The sequence below is a fragment of the Rhamphochromis longiceps genome, linkage group LG23 (assembly GCF_057381845.1).
Source record: "Rhamphochromis longiceps isolate RC_006_pf linkage group LG23, R_longiceps_female_GT1.1, whole genome shotgun sequence".
In the NCBI taxonomy this organism is placed as follows: Eukaryota; Metazoa; Chordata; class Actinopteri; order Cichliformes; family Cichlidae; genus Rhamphochromis; species Rhamphochromis longiceps.
Genome location: NC_140578.1, coordinates 11,542,543 through 11,558,927, shown reverse-complemented (window position 1 = coordinate 11,558,927; position 16,385 = coordinate 11,542,543). Strand labels below are relative to the sequence as shown.

Here is a 16,385-nt window from a genome sequence, read left to right as displayed (position 1 = left end):
GGAGCAGGTGGAGGTATGTACCGGAGAGAAGCGGAATAAAAGTCAAGAACAAGAGAGAATACCTGTGTGTGATTGGGAGGCGGATCAGCACAAGAGAGGTATAGAAGTGAGTGTAAGCAGGGTGATTTTGGTTTATAAGCTGGTAGAGAGCTGCTGTGATGAAAGAAGTACAGGAAATAAGTCCAACAGAGGGACAGCTCAGAGTCAGAGAGATGAGGTGGTTTGCACATGTGCAAAGGAAGGAGAGTGGATATCCTGGACAGAGGATGATAAAGATGTAGCTGCCAGGCAGGAGGAAAAGATCAGCCCAGAGGAGGATCATGGATGTAGGGAAGGAGAACATGCAGAGGGCTGGTGTGACAAAGTAAGATGCTTGGATAGGAGGAGATGCTAAGGGGAACCTCAGAATGGAGCTGCCCAACTATGACTGACTTAGAAAAGCAGAAGAAAACAGGCAGATGATCTGGAGCATGTTCTCCACGTTCTCTATTAAAAGACATGGATGCAGCAGAGCAGCTGCGGTCCTTTTATGAATCAGTGCAACAGTCGATATCTGTGAAACACAACTGCAGAAAGTGACACAAAGGAAACCGTAGTCTCATGACCGACATGTTTTATTGGGATCAATACAAAATTAACAAATGCATGGAATGGCATAATTACTTTAATCAGCAAGTGTTACGAGTCGATGCGGCTACCAGCTACTCTGATGAAAGCACAGATTTACTGGAGTCGCATTTACTCTAGGTAGGAAAGCAGTAAAATAAATTAACACCAAATGGAACTTAATTTAAGGCAAACTACACAAAAAAATTACAAAGGTGGAAAAAAACAAACCCACGCACGCACTCAACATGGCCTTCAGAGAATCATCCTTCAACATTTGGTCTTAATTGTGATACTGAGGTATAATTTACTGAAAATGAAAAATAAACTCCACTTTCACCCATCTGCTGAGAAATTACCTGTACCGTACTCTGCTGTCACTTTAAAGGGAAAAACTGCATCTCAATTAGGGGAAAATATATATTATATACATCTACAGCTCTCTTTTTCTGGCGGTTGAATGATGGTACACATGACAGAGCATGAATAAATCTCCTGGTTTTAAAATGTAATCCCGCAGTCATGTGCTAAATAATGTATGCTGCCTCTGATTGTTGCTTTCCCTCTGCTTTCGGAGAGGTGTCTGCGTTACCTGCGACTCTTCGTGAGGCGTTTCTCACTCACAGGCTCCTTCGTAGTTCCTAATGACGTGGGCACAATTTTAAGACCATCTCTCTGCACCCCCACAAACTTCAGCGTACACCCACCAACTTAAACATATCCAAAGACTGCAGTACTGCTCTACAGGTGTTTCAATAATAGTGTGTATGTGTGTAGAATCAGTACAAAGGGTCACAGAGGTAGTGCACAATGTAGAGCATCATTAGAAACGTGTGTGTGCGCCATTAGAAAGTGAAATTGTGTCTCTTGCATAATAAATATTACTTCAAATGCACAATCTGACACTGAACTATAGCAACAAATGGTAACATTTCACAGCAGCTGATTTCTTTTTTCTTAAATCTATTTTTACACTTTTCGCTTCAGCGTTCCGATAATCGCTTTGAACTACCAGACTGGAAAAACGATGGCAGCAAAAGAAAAGATTCAAAACGACAGATATTATTAAACCTACACATTTACAAGGTTGGAATTACATCTCCCATATTACATCATTACCGATGACGTCGAATTTGTCACAAAGTTCTCAAACATAGCAGAGAGGAGAGAGTGACGGCGAAGAGGCAACTGACCGACTGACATTTCCACCTCCTTTGACCAAAGGTCAGAAGGCACTGCCAGATGTGCTTTTGTGTTTCGGCTGGCCCGCTGCGTGGGACTGGTCAGGCCGTCGCTACAGGTTCGCATCAATTTCTAGCAGCTATGACAACAGATAAGGCTACGCCGCCGATGGCTACTGCAGTGGCGCCAAAAAGCCACTTCCAGCTGAGACCCTGGGGAAACAGAAGTAGAGTGCATGTTAAGCAAGTCGAATGATTTGTTGACTCACTGAAAAGCTCAAACAAACAAAACTCCACATCCTGTTTTATTGGTAATACTGATTAAGTCTGAACCACAGGTTTAACTCCGTGTTTTAGCGACAGTCTCACCCATGAAGACTTGGCGCGTGGTTTCTGCGTGCTGCTGTTATCAGAGTGGTTACCGAGCATCTTCTTATACATGGCCTGCTCTGCTCCCCGCTGCTCCGAGTGCTTCTTCACCAGCTTGGAGAGCTCAGCGTGGATCGTCTGCACACAACAGGCGAGACAATTAGACGATTCAAAGCTGCTCTTCAGTCTAGCACACCTGCTGACGTGCAGGACACGCAGCCGGAGTGCCGATTTCTGCGTCCCACGTACGTCAGGACGACGATAAGCAGAAAACACAGCTTTGCAAGAGAAATACGACCAATATTTTTCAGTACTGATGAAATACTTAACATAATCGAATCCTGGTGAAACATGAAATTTGATTTGTGTATGCATGTTTTTGTCTTCCAAGAAATCATTTTGCCCACATGGTGACAATTATTCCAGGATATGGGTCTAGTTATTGTTCCAGGATGGTCTGCTACATGAGTCACTTGCTAGTGACTAAGCAAACTAGCTTTTTCAGACACAAAAACTTTTTCTGCTTAGTAAAACAACCTGATCAAAGATTGAGTTTACAGTAATGTTCACTTAACCGTGTATTCTGTCTGTGGAAATGTTTCAACACAAAGGATTTGTCAGTTTCCACCTAAGACGCCGCAATGGCACCATCAACCGCTCACCAAAGACACAAAACTGACAGATGACTAACTTGTCCCTGAGAGAAATGATAAGGGTAAACTAAACATCCTGTTCTAGGAGCACATGTGTCCAAATGCTGTGCTGAGACGTTCGAAGGCCGTCTAAATTGGACCAGTCATATCCACATGTCATTTCAAAAAAAGTAAATAGACAGGAAAATCATCTCTCACGCATCCGAGTTTGAGATGGGGGTGTGAATGGCTGACACCAGTGAAGAAGAAAAAAGCAGGCAGTGTGTCTATTAGAGAAGAGGACGACAGTGCGTCATCCTGTCACTTCATACGCCTGCGCCTGTCCAAGACCGCCTCATTTATTATAACGAGAGTGCCGCGGTATTGTTGACGCTTCTTGCTGTTAGAACACGGGTTATTTAAGGAGTCTTTTCAGTTTTTGTGGCATATTTTAGCATTAAAAAGGGAAATATAGCACCAAATTAGAAACATGGTGACACACAATGATGACTCTTATGAAATCTGAATTCTCCCCCCCCAGTTTGATTCAGTTTCTTAATCTACTTTGTTTTTAAATGTAGCTTTGGTACGTTTCATTTTAATACCTCTGGTTTATTCCATTTGCTACACCTCTGTACTTGTTTCAGATTTGCAGATATCAGACATTTAGCTGCATTTCTCCAACTACTCTCAAAGGCCCATTAACTTAGCAATTCACCCGAGCCACAGAAACACTCCATTATACTTGCACTGTGTGTGTTGGCTGAAAAGAGGTTTGCAGGCCATGTGCTGTTTGACAGATTTGTGTAGGACTGAAGTGGGGAGTTCTGGGCACGAGCACCAAGTTGCTGCAGCTTACAGCTGATCCAAGAAGCCCACACGTTTAGACGAGTTTCGTCAAACGGCCTTGCGTTGCCAAAGAACCACGTATACCCGGCTGTATAAGCAGAACAGAAACACTTTATGTGCTGGATGTGAGTAGAACCTATTCAGATCAACAATCTGGAGACGGACCCCTTAAATTGATCAATTGGCTCTAAAAATAGAGATACTTTACCCTATAGCCCCATCTGCTGGCCATAGGAACACAGTTATTTGTCAACACCACAACATGTAGCCATGTTGATTAGCACTGTTGCTCCAGGTACTCTGGATTCCCCTCACAGTCCAAAGTAACTGGTGATGCTGAACTGCCCATAGGTGTGAATGTGGGTGTGAACGCTCGTCTGTCTCCGTGTTAGGCCTGCGACAGACTGGCCACCTGTCTACCCCGCCTCTTTCCCTTCATGTAGCTGAGATAGCGCTCACCCAACCGCCCGCAGGACCCTGATAAAGATAAGAGAAAGAATGGATGGCCAAAAATACCTTGTTGCTTGGTTCCAGTTTAAGTGCCTTCCTTAAAGTCTGGATGGCGTCTGTGAATTCACCTTGCAAGGCCAGCACCTAAAGCAAAGACAGGTACCCGTGAATAAGAGAACCAACGAGTTTACTGACAGAAGGAAACCGAAAGCACGAGAGCTACGCGCACCTTGCCCATGCGGAAAAGTGCCTTTATGTTGTCTGGCTGGTGTTCGAGTGCTGACACGCAGGACTTGAGCGCTGCATCGTAGTGGTCCAGTTTCAGCTGAGAAGCAGCCATGTTGTTTAGACACTTCACTTTCACATCCAAAAGCCCCTCTTCCTCCTCGGGGGTGATGTCAACTACAGCAGGAACAAAAGAAGAAGTTAAAAAAAAAAAAAAAAAAAGAACAGTGCAAGTTATTATTCAAATGGTGCGTCATTACATTAGAGGAACACTGGTTAAGCTGATAATGTCTTTTCATTACAACAGCCAAATCCAAATTTACAGGAATGCATCGTCAACGTGAGCATCGGCAGATCTCACCTTTAGAACTAGACTCCGTTATCTGCAGGGCAATGCTATACGAATTGACAGCAAAGGCGTAGTCTCCGCGCTGATAATGGGCATTGCCCCGCTCTCTCTTTTGGCTGGCCAGGGCAATCTTCTCCGCAGGGGGTAGCAGCTCCAGGTCTGGCGCATCAGTAGCTTCCAGCAGTTTCACTTCTAGGGACAGCTCAGCATTTGCAGGAACTGCAGGTTCAAGACTACAAAGGGAAAGACAAACAATCAGAGGCAGGGTTTAAGAGAGTAAAAGTCAACAATCACTGGATTACACAGGAAACAGGACCTGTCACATGTCCCTGCATAGAACGAAAAACCGTTTTTGTCCAGTAAAAAGTAGGTTTAGCTTTTTAAAATGTAGTGCTTGGATGCGTTTTTTTTTTTAAATCGACATTTAAGTCTGCATTAGAGATTAGCTTAACCTGTGCACAGAGCCGTCCAGGTTTGCTTCAGCGTTTGGAGATGTATTTCTTTAGGCGTCCTGATGATGGATCACTTACATTTCTAAAAAGATGCTTAAAAAATAAAATAAAAAATCTCCACAGAACAGCAGCCTCTGGCAGCAATATTAAAACTGCTGAATGAAGGGTAGTTTGGTCCGAGGAAAGAAACCACTGCACTTTTCTACATAATGAAAAGAGAAAAATCCTGCAGTGCAGAGGAGCACTACGACTTTCCTTCAATTTTCAGCTCATATGAAAGTTAGGAACTTCATTATGATCACAATGTAGCACTGCATCAAAGACGCACATAATCAAATGAAGAAAAAAAAAAAAACCAACCTAAAAATGTTCTGAAATAAAAACATGGACTTCTTTACGAACTGAAGACCAGCAGTGACGGGTACAGCATCACTCTTCTCACTCGCTCCCTCTCTTTTTTATTAACACACACAAGTGTGGAAGAGCATTTTCATTCATCGAGTACTTTTTACATTGTGATATTACTATGTTTTCTTATATAAAAGTATTCTGCAGCTATTGAAAACATTACATTAAAGTTTACAAGCAGTAATTAGATACATCCACAGTCAGACGATTAACCACTGCTGCGTTCGCGAGTCTAAAACTACTCTCAGGTTTAATGAATGCGCAGCATCAATAAAGCGTTTCTTTGAGATGCCACCAGCTACCGGGCAGACAACAACGCCTCTCTGTGTCTCTCTCAAGATGGGCGATATAAACAAAAATCAGAAAGATGAGAGCTGCACAAACCAGTGTGACTCTGCAGCTCTGTGGGGAATGACGGGGTGTGCAGTGCCATGAAAAAAGTATTTCCCCCTTCCCAATGTATTATTTATTTGCATATCTGTCACATTTCAATGCTTCAGATTAAATTAATTGGGGGGGGGGGGGGGGTATCCAAACCTACCTGCCCTGTGTGAAAAAGTAACTGCTCCCCTTGTGAAATGATAAATGAACTGTGGCCTGATCACTGTCAGAGCTGCTGAATCACTTCAATAGAAGCTGTCTGACAAAGTGACGCAGGCTAAAAGATCTAAAGAAACAGCTGAGAAACAAAGTCACTGACATCCATCAGTCTGGAAAAGATTACAGAGACATTTCTGAGGCTCTGGGACTCCAGTGAACCACAGTGAGATCCATTTTCCGCACATGGAGAAACTGGGAACGGTGCTGAACCTTCACAGGAGTGACCAGCCTACCAAAATACACCCAGGAGGTCACAGAAGAACCAGAACAACAAGGCCAGAGGTCATGACTCAACCATAAGAAAGAGACTGGGCAAAAATGGCCTTCATGGGAGAGTCCAAGGAGAACACCACTGCTGACCAAGAAGATCACAAAGGCTCGTCTCACATCTGCCAACAAACAGCGGGATGATCCCAGAGACTCCTGGGAAAATCTTCTGACTGATGAGACAGAAGCTGAACTTTCTGGAAGGTTTGAGTCCTGTTACATCTGCATCAGACTAACAGCGTTTCATAAAGAGAACATCCCAGCAGCAGGTGGACACAGTGGTGGTAGTGTGATGGTCTGGGGGGCTCTGCTGCTCCAGGACGTCTCGCTGTAACTGAGGAAACCATGAATTCTGCTCCATACCAGAAGGAGGATGTCCGCAAATCACTTCATGTCCCGAAGCTTAAGCGAAATCAAGCAGCAGAGCAATGATCCAAACAGCAGCAAGTCCACCTCTGATTGGCTCAGAAAGACTAAATGAATGTTTTGGAGTGTCCAGGTCAAAGTCTGGACTTAAATCAGACTGTACTGCTTCAGCGGGACCTTAAACAGCCGTTCATGCTGGAAAACCCTCCAATGTGTCTGAATTAAAGCATTTCTGCAAAGAAGAGTGGGCTAAAGTTCCTCCACAGTGACGTGAAAGACTCACTGAAGGCATCACAAATGCCTGGTGGTGGAACAGCCAGTTATCAGGTTTAGGGGGTAATTACTTTTTGATTTTTGTTGTTTGATTGTTGGGTTTTCCCTGTTCCTGTTACAATATTAAATCACTATGAGATTATTATTGTTATGCATTATTGTAGAAGGATTCCTCTGTTTTAATTGGTTAATTTAAAGCTCTTTATAAACCATTTTGTAACCTCTAACTAGAACCACACCAATAGATCGGCTAATATTAGCTATGTGCCGATACGGCCTTATCGGCCACGATAACCCTCACTTAACTCTAAAAACTGTTGTGAGAAACGGTGGTACAAGCCAAGACCTGTGCTCTCCAAAGTGTGATCAGAAAGTCACTAAAGCTTCATTAGATAAGTGGACAAGACAGAGAACTGAAACCCACTTTTAAATGAATTAGCATTGTGAGAAGGCCATTATTAAACTTTGATACAAAAAGTTTAAAAATAACAACATGCAAAAACAGCCTCAAACACTTCCTTACCTTCCTCTGGCACCATATGCATATTTGGCATCAGTCTGGATGAGCGCCTCCTCTCCCAGCGCCATGAGCTGGACTGTCAGATCCAGTGCCTGAAAAGGAGAAAAGCTCTCTTGAGAAAATTAAGGAATCACACATGAAGTGTGCAAATTCCACACACAAACCTCTGCAAAGGGCATTAATAAACTAATCTAACAGGTCTTTACCTGGATTACATCACCATCTCCCAAAGTGAAAGCGAAATCAGGCTTCTCCTCTACTAAAGTCCCGTCCACCAGGCTCGTTTTAAGACGGATTTTCACATTCTGTCCTTTCTGTGGTCGACTGTCTCGCCCTTCGCCTTCCTTCAGGACTTTTTTCTTCAACTGCCCATTACCTGGAATTAGACACGGTCACATGTATTACAACACTGACCACTGTCCATATCAGGCTCAATGCCCATCACTAATCAAGGAAAGTGCAGCACAGCCTACACTGCTGTGGAGCACATCATGGGTCCTACATACCCAAAACATCCAGCCATTCATCGACTTGACCTGTAGGGTCGGGGTCAGCGTTTGCATTTTCTGAATTTGTGGGTTTCACCTTCCCTTCCCCGGCATCTTCCAGAGGAGGCGGCTCGTCGTCGTCAATGTCTTCCTCATCTAAAACCTCGAAGTCTTCTCCGCTGTCCAACAGCGACGTTTTGCTGTTCTTCTTTGCTGATTGCGCATTATCGTGGCTATCCGACTCCATAATCTCCTCTCTGTCAGTCATTAGCAGACCCCTCTGGTAAAAAAAAAAAAAAAAAAAAGACGGGAGACAACGTCAAAAATGATCCTTTGCCTAACTCTTAATGTGTGTGCCCTCCCAAAACACGGATTCCAATTCAGATTAAAGCCCAAAAACAGTGTTTAAAGATCCCCTGTCAGTCACACACCACTGAGCTTGTTACAGGCTAACAGCACTAAAATAAAACCTGCTTTCGCTCTGAATCGATCGGGATTATTGATCGATTTTAGCGTGACGTGATGCGATTTCACCTCAACATTACATGTTAACTGTTGTTCTACAGCAAGAAAGCCAACCACACGTTTCCAGAAGTTTCTAACAAGTTGCCCTGCTGTCATGTGTTCCCACACGGATGGCAGGCTGCTGCTAGCACACGTTAGCCGAGGATGTACAGCTAGCTAGCTGCTAGTTGTCAGCATTAAATTAGCAATTTTTTTTACTGTCTCTGAGTGTTTATCACTGCTTATACCGATCCCCGATGGAGTGAGTCAGAGTTAGGGATTTTATAATAAAAAGCCTGTATCAAAATAAACGGACACTTACCCTGAAATTGTCTGTGAAGAGCCGTGTTTTGGTTCTGAGCAGTCTCCTTTAGCTCGCAGTGCTGAAGTTAGGTTGCTGTTGGGGAACATGAAGCCAGTGAGACCTGGATGTGTCGCTGCATACCAATATCAACCTGACTTCGCCACGATCTGTTAACAGCCCCAAGCAGGCTGCTTCCTGTTAACCTTGAGACCCTGCACGTTTATTGGATGTTTCATGCTTATTCATAATTTACCTCAGAGGCAGCGATGTACGCCTGCAGCTGCTATTTGTAATGATAAAATGACTTATTTTTGCTAGTTTAAAACACAGATGAACACACTGAAAGCTAAGAACACTCAAAATGTATTAAATTAAAAACAAAACAGTTTGTATCAGTGATTTAAGGGGTGAATTTACACATGAAGACTTTGTGTGCAGCTCTCTAATGTTTTGATTTATTCTGAATAAGGATTTTAAAACTGTGATTTACATATTCACAATGGCTAGACATGCGTTTCATCCAAACACAAATAAACAATGCTGATGTAAAGTTTTCCAGGAAAAAGATGTTTCCAGTGGAAATATGTTTTTACTGATTAACATCATCACAACCAAGCAAAAGTCTTGAGTCACCCCTCGGGCTTGGTTAATGGGAAATAACTGCAGCACCTTATTCAAACATGTAGAAAACATAGATGGAAATACAGTACAGAAGAGGCTTTAAAGAATTTGGTATGACCACCTATATTCTTCAACACAGCCTGGATTCTCTTGAATGAATCATCTGTAGTCAATGTCAAAAGAAAAACGTAGAAAATTCTTCAGAAAGCCCGCAGGACTATTGCTCAAGCGCAATTTCAAAATATGATAAAAGCCCAGCTCGTTGGAAGCAAAATATGAAGAAACGAGGGATGACTCAAGAGTGATTGCCCGAGACTATATGGAAGATGAGTTAAATGAGCGCTAAGAGGGAGAGAGAGTCAAACAACAAGGAAAAATCAAATGACATTTATTATTGATGCATTGTTTCTTTTTTGATAAGCAAATTATCTGTTTTTCTTTCAGTCTAAAGAAACTTTACAATATAAAGAAACATACAAAGAACATCTTTATTACCTACACAAGACGCCTAAGTCCCTAAGACAAGATTCTGAACTATCCTACCATGAAATACAAAGCAAACCCAAGAGACAGACTGCTTCATATTGAATACTGCCGTGTCATCAGAAAGGACCGTGAACGGTACAGGAGAATCGTTAAACGCCCTTACCCCGATTCCCCACCCCTCCCCGTCTCAATACAACCCCTCCGCCCGACCAGCAAATCTTCCTAATGGTACAGTATTATACATCACAATAGAAGTACAGAGATGGCCGACGATCGATATACACAGAGGACTGAGAGAGGATCAGTGAGAGAGCTTCAAACTATACAACGCTATTACAGGAGCGAATAGCAAAGGACACAGTTTTCCCCATAAGTATTACATTTTGATCTTCTTAATTTAAAATGAGGTTTCCTTAAGTATTTTTTCCTTTTTAAAAGTTTCTTAAATTGATAAAAATCCTTCATATTAAAAACTGCAATATGAGGTCACATGTTTTTTTTTTGTGAGAAGATGCCCTTTTTTGTCATTTTTCTGGAAAAACTATTCACACGATTTTTCAAAACCAAAACAGAGGAGTGGAGGGCAGAGCGAGGACGCCGCGGCTCTTTGCTCCTCTCTGTCCCGTCCTCCCCGCCACGCACGCCTTTAGCGTATGGTCTGCATTAAGCGTGTCAATGTATTCTATACATTTAGCCATGTTTACTGTATTCTAGAAATTTAGCCACATGAGCCAAATAGTCAGTGCATCCTTTCACTATGAAAAACATGGACAGATCTATTTATAATTTACTTTCAGCTGTATTCATTGGTAGTGACTGACATATCAAAACATGTCAATGATATCAAAATGCATTATACAGTATTTACAAAAAGGGAAATCAAAGGGTGAGGGGTGTGGAAGGAGGGGGGAGGGGTGCGGGAGGCGTGTGTCACTACATAGGAGGAACACTGGACTGAGTGATTTCCAGGCCACCGACGGCCAGACCCTGGAGATGTCCCTGTTTAACGCTGTGTACAAACTGTTCACATTGATATCAGGAAATTGAGAAGTACATCACCACCACCCATAGAGGCAACGCTGGTTGCTCAGTTGTCGTTGGTTTGAAAACAGCTGCGAAGCAACTGAAAGAAACAGTTCACCCTCTGAACCGGTGACCGCGAGCGTTCATCAGAAACAAATTAAATAGCGTACTGTGTGACATTGACGTTTCTGTGTGCAGATTCTATGGGCTTTATTTTTTTTAATCAATTTCATACATTTGAAATTAAAAACAAAATGGAAACTTATTGATTGCAAGTAATCCTCTTCTTTAGATGGTTTACGATCAACTCCCATCATCAGCGCTCCCACGGGTCCATTATCCCGCACATGTGGGACTCACTGATGGGAACTCCACAGAGGCAGGTATTTAACGCACAGTTAAGAAGGTGGACCCAGCAGGATTTGTGATTTCAACCCAAACGAGTGTCTCCCACATTTGCTTCCAGCCCAAAAGGAGTTGCTGGATGGACCAGAATGAATCCTGGGAGGAGAAAAGGGGCCACTTGGAGTCCATAAAAACAGTGAAATCAAACAAAGCAAGAGGATGAAGGGTAGGGAAACACGTTCCAGGAGTCACAGACGACTTGTAAATAACAAATAATTAAAACAAAAGATAGAAAAGAAAACACAGTACAAGCTAAATATGTTACATTTACAGAAAAGACCCAATCCGTAGAGGAGACGAGTGGATTCACAAAATTTCTGAATTAAAAATGGCAGCTGACAATCACGTCAGGGTGTCATCGGAGCCATTTTCTACCAGCAAAAGAGCAGGAAGCTAGGAGAAGGGTTACTTTTTAAGACAGTACAGTTAGACGTGTGATCGTCAGGTGCATCTACAGACACACTGTACCTGAAAACACAACTGTTACCCAGATACTCTTCCCGTGAAGTTTGGGGAACACATTTAGGAGACAAACATTAAAGGAGGTTTGTGACGCGAGGCTGACGGCGGCAGAAACGAGACAAACAACAAATCAAATCACGTAAACAGAAAATCATTGTGCATTTTTTGAGCGTGTGCTTATTCTGTCACCGTCGCTGCTGCTGCTGAGAGAAAATGTGCCCTTTACAGGAAATCATAACTACATTAGTCAAACGATATCAATTATGAAAATTAGAACAATAATATCAGCAACAACAAAAAATACAAACACTGAATGAAAACCGTTCTCGCCCCAAAATGACATCATCAGTTCATCTTTTTTAACCAATCCTGTCACAGGAGCAGAGCTTTTGAAATGAGGGCTCTCGGCCCCGGGTCGGAGGACTGCTGCGCGCCCTCGTCAGTTTTAATCAGCTTGATGTGAGAACAGGGTGACGGCGGGGCGGAGCTGAATGCGAAGGGGCGTCTCGTTTGGGCCTGGATGTCACCCACTAGGGCAGGTTTCGGATGCGAGAAAGACACGCTAGGGGCAGGTTCGCGGTCTCACGGCGCTCGGACCCTCGACGGGGCGAAGACGAGATCCTTCCTGCTACTCGGAGGCCTTTTCATGTTCTTACACCCAGTTTGGAGGTGTTGGTGGGATGGGGGGCCTTGAGGCGAATCCTGCTTTCCAGGGGAATCCCCAGGGGCTGTGTGGCACAGCACACCATCCACGAATAGGAGGAAGAGGAGGAGGGTAATGCAAGACGCATCAGGGTGGACGGGAAAGGGAGGTTGAGATAAAGGGAGATGAAAAAGTAAAATAAAATAAAAGATTAAAAAAAAAAAATCACACACTCATCGTCATGTTGGGTGAATACTGTAAAGAGAGAGAAAAAGAGAGCAAGAGAGAAAAGATAAGCTAATACTATATTTAACTTGTTCCACTATCCAGTTTAATATAAAAGCAGTTCAGCTACTTAAACTAAATGCCATGTCAAATCCACCAGCCTTCAGCAGCAAACAGTACACAAAGCTCCTTTTAGTTTATTCTGTATGTCAGTAAACTCAGCAAGCAGAGCGAAGCCCAGCCCAGAGAGAAAATGTGAGGGAATTTCAGATCACAGTGACGGTACAGTCTGACATTAATCACGCTACGGCAATCGCTCCATGCACCAGAGAAGGCATGATGTGTGTTATTGTCCATGCTTGTGTGTGTGCATGCTGTGTTTCTGCGAGAGAGTCGGACAAAGCTGGGAACATGGGGCGTGACACGAAGGACTGTGCAGGGGGCAGATTTCCAAACCGTGGAGACTTTTGTGTGCAAAACAACACGGTGTTAATTTAGCTCTTATCATCGTAAAGCAAGGCAGCACTACAAGGTTTCCTGACAGCTAACTCATAAGTTCACAGGAGACTGTGATTAACATGCACGGATCAGTAAAAATACAATAAAACTAATAAAACTAACAAACACCAGCAGCAGGATATGGATCATCTGTGGCATCTGAACACAGATTTGAACTGAGCAATGAGGAAATGAAAGGTTTTCATTGCTCTGTCTCTTAATGTTAACAAAAATAAGCCAAATAAGTCCAGTCTAAGCTACGTCTAAGCTTGAAGTAACACTGAGGCCCTCCATATTTAAAAATCACAGCTCTCAGCTCAGCCACATATCTGCACCGAGGTGAGATTTCACGCTGACAGAAGATTTTTGTGCCGTTACACTCTCCACCCTGAGTTTTCATAGTAAAACATCTTCAAAGCTCTCAGTCTGTTAACATAAGGATGTTCTGGAGCAAAAGGAGTAGTTTCACGTGACTGTCATGTCTTAATTTTGAAAAACGTCTCACTTCAGTCTGGTGGTAAATGAGTCCTGCCTGAGACGGCAGGGGACTTGCCAGCTTTCTAAAATGGATCACTTCAGACCTCCATCTATATTTGTCTTTAGAAAACCATCCCCCAGGTTGCCGTGGACAATTGGCAGCTACGATCATCTAACGTGGAGGGCGTGAGTGAGTCTCATGCCGGCGGGAATCTGTGTCAAACACTTTGAGGGTTTTTTTTTTTTTTACTCACACTTTCACTTTGGAATGGGTTTAAAAAGTTGCCTGCCATCTCGCCGTCATCCCGCGGAGTGCCGGGAGGATTGTTCATGCCTGCCATATTGTTGGGAGAATTCTACAAACGTGGACGAAACGCACCAATGAGAATAAAGAACTCATACAGACGGACAAAGAGAGATACGCAGGCATGGACAGTCTTACCTTTGGCAACCCATCCATGTCACCAGAGCCTGCATTAGAAAAGGAAAAAGAAAAACAGTGTCAGTGCAGGATATCCAGAGCTAGCAGAAATTGCTTGCACTTAAACAACTAATGGCTTTTAATTAAGCTATTTGTTACACATACAGATGAGCACTAACTCAGCTGGCTTCACCAATCATGTCTCATACATCAACAGGATCAATTGGCCTAACTCACTGCCCCACTAATCAATTTTCCCTTTGCTCAATACTGAGACAACACTTCCTTGATCTGCCATTAGAGGGCAGAGTCCACCTTCTAAAAGCTTTTGAGTGTCATAAGATTCAGTGTATGGGCTCATAGCTTACTGTACCGCATCTTTAGGTACGCACCTAGTGATCCATTCATATGATGCTGATCCATAGCACCCATTCCACCCATGGGCCCATCGGGACCTGGTCCCATTGGGAACTAAAACAAAAAACAGACACGTCGGTTATTTTTATTTCTATAGTCCAATATAATAGATCAAAAATTACCATCAGAGGGTTTTAAGACAAAACAGCTACAGCTAAATAAGGTACTGTCTCTCAGTATTTTTGCAGCTTGGGGAACACGACATGTTAGCTGACTGGTTTATAAAAAGGAAAATAAATAAATATATGAAAACTGAGCCAAACGTCGATACGTACATTAGGTCTATTACCACCAGGGCCGATGGGGTTCATCATTGTGTAGATGTTTTCGCTTGAATTTGTTGAATCTACGAACAGAAGAGCAGGTGGATGTTTAGGCTCTCTGTGCTTCACTCCTCCCAGACTGGGAAGCACTTACAGGTAAACTGCCTCTTTTTATATGCAAAATCCATGAAAAATTATTGAAAGAAGTTTTGGTCCTTGAGGTAAAGAATGGGGAAAACTGAAGACACATAGGCAGCAACAATTTTACCATTGGTGTAATAGTTTCTGCTACAGTACAGGACAAAGACCACCACCGAAGAAGAAATTGAAAAAACATCAGTTCCTCTTTCTGCCAGTCAATGCACTCGCTGCTCTCTGCAACGCACAGTCAAAGAAACCCATCTTATTCCTGTAACAAGAAGATTAGTTGTTATACGGACACCCTGGTAACTTGGCATCAACCAGTTCACGCTGTGTCGCTCCTCGCGTGCGAGTCGGTCTGTTCTTAAAAGATTCAGAAGAGTGAGGTGACCTTGATCTGACATTGCAGGTAGAAATTTGTGAGCAGATAACTGAGAAAAGCACGAGAAAGATGAATGACGAGCTGAAAGACGAGGAGCAGAGATGGACAGAGCGCATGCACGGCACATGGGGTAGAGAAATCTTGCCCATTAGCGTTCCTGAATGCGGCTTTTGTTATCGTGACTGGAGGAAGGGGGCTAATTCCAGAGTGAGGTGAGCACTTTTGTGTGTGTGTGACTGCAGTGGAATATGTTTTCCTTCTCAGTGTAGGTGCGAACAGGACTGCAAAGGGCTGCCCCGCAACATATGAAAATAGCGGCGTGCATATAACACAAAAAGAAGCTTTTCACAGGCCATCAGAAACAGAACATCTACAGGACAACCGCCCGCAGCGTTTTGTTTGCAGTCAATCCTCCACAGAGACACCTTATTGATGGGTCAGACCTGAAAGGGATTAGTCAGTTGATTGTATGCCTCTGCTTCCACTCGAGTATTTTTCACTCTATGCCTTAAGTTAAAAAAAAAAAAAAAAGTGTGACAAAGGATTTTTCATGAACATCACATTTGAGAGTTCCAACAAAAGCACATTCAGTGCAATATATATTTTCTTCCATTTTTCAGTGTTTTACACTTAAAACTCCTCCTAAAGGCTCAATTCTTCACGTATTTAGAGCCCGATCTGTCTCCCAAAGAGAAATGTGTATCTGACGGAGAACATGTTTGATGTTTCTTAGACAAACCCTCCTTCAGTGAGCACTGGATCAAAGCAGAAACCAGAAGGGAAACTGAAATGTATAACTCACCTCCAGGGCTAGGCATGATGGGAGTTCCTGGTGGGCCGCCTCCCCCCGGAGGACCCTGAGGGGTGAGAGCAAGCGAGGGAGAGAAATGAGCACCGAGTGCATCTAGATGGCAGCGCGCCTGTTAGATATCACAGCGTGACAGGTAATTTATGGCCCGTGGTCGAACACGAGTTCGTGACGGGACACTTACCACATAGTTGCCTGGAGATGAAGATGAATAAGCTATCTGTGGGGAGGAGAGACCCGGGGTGAAACACAACATGAAGCACAGTTATT

The 16,385-nt window shown here is 43.3% G+C and overlaps 2 protein-coding genes across 3 annotated transcripts in view; both read right to left on the bottom strand.

The window, feature by feature from the left end:
• Nucleotides 1-602: 602 nt before the first annotated feature.
• Nucleotides 603-9,019, bottom strand: fkbp8 (FKBP prolyl isomerase 8). The gene is made up of 9 exons (XM_085398732.1): nucleotides 8,862-9,019; nucleotides 8,054-8,315; nucleotides 7,754-7,923; nucleotides 7,551-7,639; nucleotides 4,674-4,894; nucleotides 4,317-4,489; nucleotides 4,154-4,231; nucleotides 2,157-2,294; nucleotides 603-2,000 (listed from the first exon to the last, which is right to left on the bottom strand). Exons 2-9 carry the CDS (start codon nucleotides 8,301-8,303, stop codon nucleotides 1,914-1,916), a joined length of 1,206 nt encoding a protein of 401 aa, XP_085254858.1. The 5' UTR covers nucleotides 8,304-8,315; nucleotides 8,862-9,019; the 3' UTR covers nucleotides 603-1,913.
• An 817-nt stretch (nucleotides 9,020-9,836) lies between these two features.
• Nucleotides 9,837-16,385, bottom strand: part of ssbp4 (single stranded DNA binding protein 4) — an 89,117-nt gene continuing 82,568 nt past the window's right edge. Inside the window, exons 11-17 of one of the 2 annotated variants that reach the window (XM_085398730.1) lie at nucleotides 16,300-16,335; nucleotides 16,110-16,164; nucleotides 14,797-14,867; nucleotides 14,497-14,575; nucleotides 14,126-14,154; nucleotides 13,938-14,039; nucleotides 9,837-12,568 (exon numbers count right to left, since the gene is read on the bottom strand). In XM_085398730.1, coding sequence (XP_085254856.1) covers nucleotides 12,485-12,568; nucleotides 13,938-14,039; nucleotides 14,126-14,154; nucleotides 14,497-14,575; nucleotides 14,797-14,867; nucleotides 16,110-16,164; nucleotides 16,300-16,335 — 456 coding nt within the window. In that variant the 3' untranslated portion in view covers nucleotides 9,837-12,484. Of the gene's footprint in view, nucleotides 12,739-13,937; nucleotides 14,040-14,125; nucleotides 14,155-14,496; nucleotides 14,576-14,796; nucleotides 14,868-16,109; nucleotides 16,165-16,299; nucleotides 16,336-16,385 lie in introns of both variants that reach the window. The other variant, XM_085398731.1, reaches the window with a different exon arrangement.

What these genes read in the sequence shown, in the direction of transcription:
- fkbp8 (XM_085398732.1), bottom strand. Translation starts at nt 8,303, where the DNA reads ATGACTGACAGAGAGGAGATTATGGAGTCGGATAGCCACGATAATGCG. An exon ending in GAGATGGTGATGTAATCCAG is followed by an intron (nt 7,640 to 7,753) that starts GTAAAGACCTGT and finishes TCTCCTTTTCAG; the next exon opens with GCACTGGATCTGACAGTCCA. An exon ending in AACGGAGTCTAGTTCTAAAG is followed by an intron (nt 4,490 to 4,673) that starts GTGAGATCTGCC and finishes TTCCTGCTGTAG; the next exon opens with TTGACATCACCCCCGAGGAG.